Genomic DNA, 2,103 nt, shown 5'->3' on the forward strand with positions numbered 1-2,103 from the left:
TATTTTTTTTTTTTTTTTTTTTTTCGTTTGTATGTTTATTCAGCTCTTCACTGCTTTGCCTCCTCTGACTCTGGGCATCTTCGAACGCTCCTGCAGGAAAGAGAACATGCTTAAATACCCTGAACTCTACAAAACCTCCCAGAATGCAATGGGCTTCAACACCAAGGTAAATACACTCAAGCATGCAGTATAAATATACGTTTAGCTGAATCTCCATCAGTGTTTGCACTGATGAGATGAACAGCCCACTGATTAAGGAATGATGTAAATAGCAGATGACACACATATTTATAATCTGAAAAATCTGAAAAATTCTTAAAACGTATGCCATAAGGTAATGAATCGCTTGTAGATAAATGTATAGATAATAAACTAGTGATTTAGTGAATTTCCGTTGATGATGATGATGACCCTGTAGACAGGTCATGCTGAGTACACTTTTCTGACCTGTGTTTGGTGAACAGTTTGGCACCCAGGCTGAAAACTCCACTGAACAAACAGATCTTGTTACGACTCTCTACACCGTAAAAATGCAGGTCAACAGCAGGACCTTGCTGGTTTAGCCATCCATTAAACTGTCCTTCTCTGTCAGCCTTTCTGCTTATCTGAGATGTCTTTGAGTGTTCATCTCCCTTTTTAGAAGGTCATAAACTATTCCAGGCCAGTATGAATGTGAAGCTTTGTCCACAACGTCTGATAGGTATACGTATAAAGACACTCCTAATTTAGTCTTTCAAAATTGTATATATAAACTCAAAATTGTGCACGCAGAGTCTATAATATATGAATGTATATGAAAATAAATAAGGCAAAGGTTTTTGACTTCCCAACTTTTTGTATGTACATTTACTTGGTCTTTAAAGCATTATTTAAAATAATAATGTTTGTTAATGTTATTAATAAAAGTTATAATCAAGTTTATCTTTAATCTTAAGGGCGTATAACCAGATTTTAGATCCCTATGATGCTAGATATGTCCTAGTAAAATTATAACAGATGTTCTTTATGCAACTCCTTCTTCGCTTTCAGACCTTAATAGTGTTAGTGTCTATATAGGACAAGCATATTTCCATCCTCTCTTGGTGTCTGTGACTGCTGGCTTTGTATCTCTTTGTGTTAATAAAGCTGTCTGGTCTCCAGCTCCGGCGTGTCTGCGCTGGTGTCACCTCACGGCCCTGCTCCACAGGCGTGGAGACCCATTTACCACCACACTGACACAGATTACAGACAACACAAGCCCTGGGGTCAGGAGAGAGAGAGAGGGAAAGACAGATTTACTGGCCATTTATAACACAAACACCATAATTTTTACGTGTTCAATGAAAAAAAAAAAAAGGATTAATCAATAACAGAACAGTTTCTTGTTGGAAAAGGGTGAATTGTATATATTATTAGATATATTGTAATAGGCTGCTTTCTGTTATTTTTCTATAATGAAATAATGAGAATGATAGATTTGCATGGAAACAAGGAAGCAAAGACGGAGTTAGTGGATGTATATAGGGAAGTAATGAGATCGTCTGTGGAATAGCGTTGTCTGATATATAAACTAATTGTACAAAAACATTTTTATTGAATCGATTAAACCAGTTCACAAAACTGGTCTAAACTATTTATTTACAAATCAGACTGATATGGGCAGAGAAGTAAATTTTAGTATTGTGTAATGTCATTTAAAATTGTTGGTTGACGGGGCATTTCTATATGGTATCAAGGTGTTCTACATGTTATTCAGCACATTGCTGTGTGGTTGCTATGATGTTCTGCTAACTTGTGTATGTCACATTAGACTGCATTCTGTTATTTTCTCTATAATGGAGTAGCGAGGACAAAAGGTTTGCTTGGAAAAAAGAGGCAATGACAGAGTTTTTAGATGTTTAGTAGAAAATGCTGGATTCATTCGTTGAATAACAATGTCTGATTTGTGAACCAACCGTTCTTTTGAGTCAGATCTTTGACTCATTCACAAAAACAGTCTAAAATATTTGTGTACTACTCCTACTGAAATAGTCTGAGATTTGCATTAGTTTTAGTATTGTTTAATATAAATTATATGTTATGTTCAAATATATATATATATATATATATATATATATATATATA

The 2,103-nt window shown here is 34.8% G+C and overlaps 1 protein-coding gene across 1 annotated transcript in view; it reads left to right on the forward strand.

Annotated features, from left to right (window-relative positions):
• The window catches only part of LOC107730649 (phospholipid-transporting ATPase IA-like), a 155,127-nt gene that overhangs the window by 128,842 nt on the left and 24,182 nt on the right, over positions 1-2,103 (forward strand). The window contains exon 27 of the mRNA XM_016541511.1: positions 44-166. Within this exon, the coding sequence (XP_016396997.1) occupies positions 44-166 (123 nt within the window). The remainder of the gene's footprint in view (positions 1-43; positions 167-2,103) is intronic.

This window comes from Sinocyclocheilus rhinocerous, unplaced genomic scaffold (genome assembly GCF_001515625.1).
Source record: "Sinocyclocheilus rhinocerous isolate Xijiao unplaced genomic scaffold, SAMN03320098_v1.1 scaffold308, whole genome shotgun sequence".
Taxonomy (NCBI): domain Eukaryota; kingdom Metazoa; phylum Chordata; class Actinopteri; order Cypriniformes; family Cyprinidae; genus Sinocyclocheilus; species Sinocyclocheilus rhinocerous.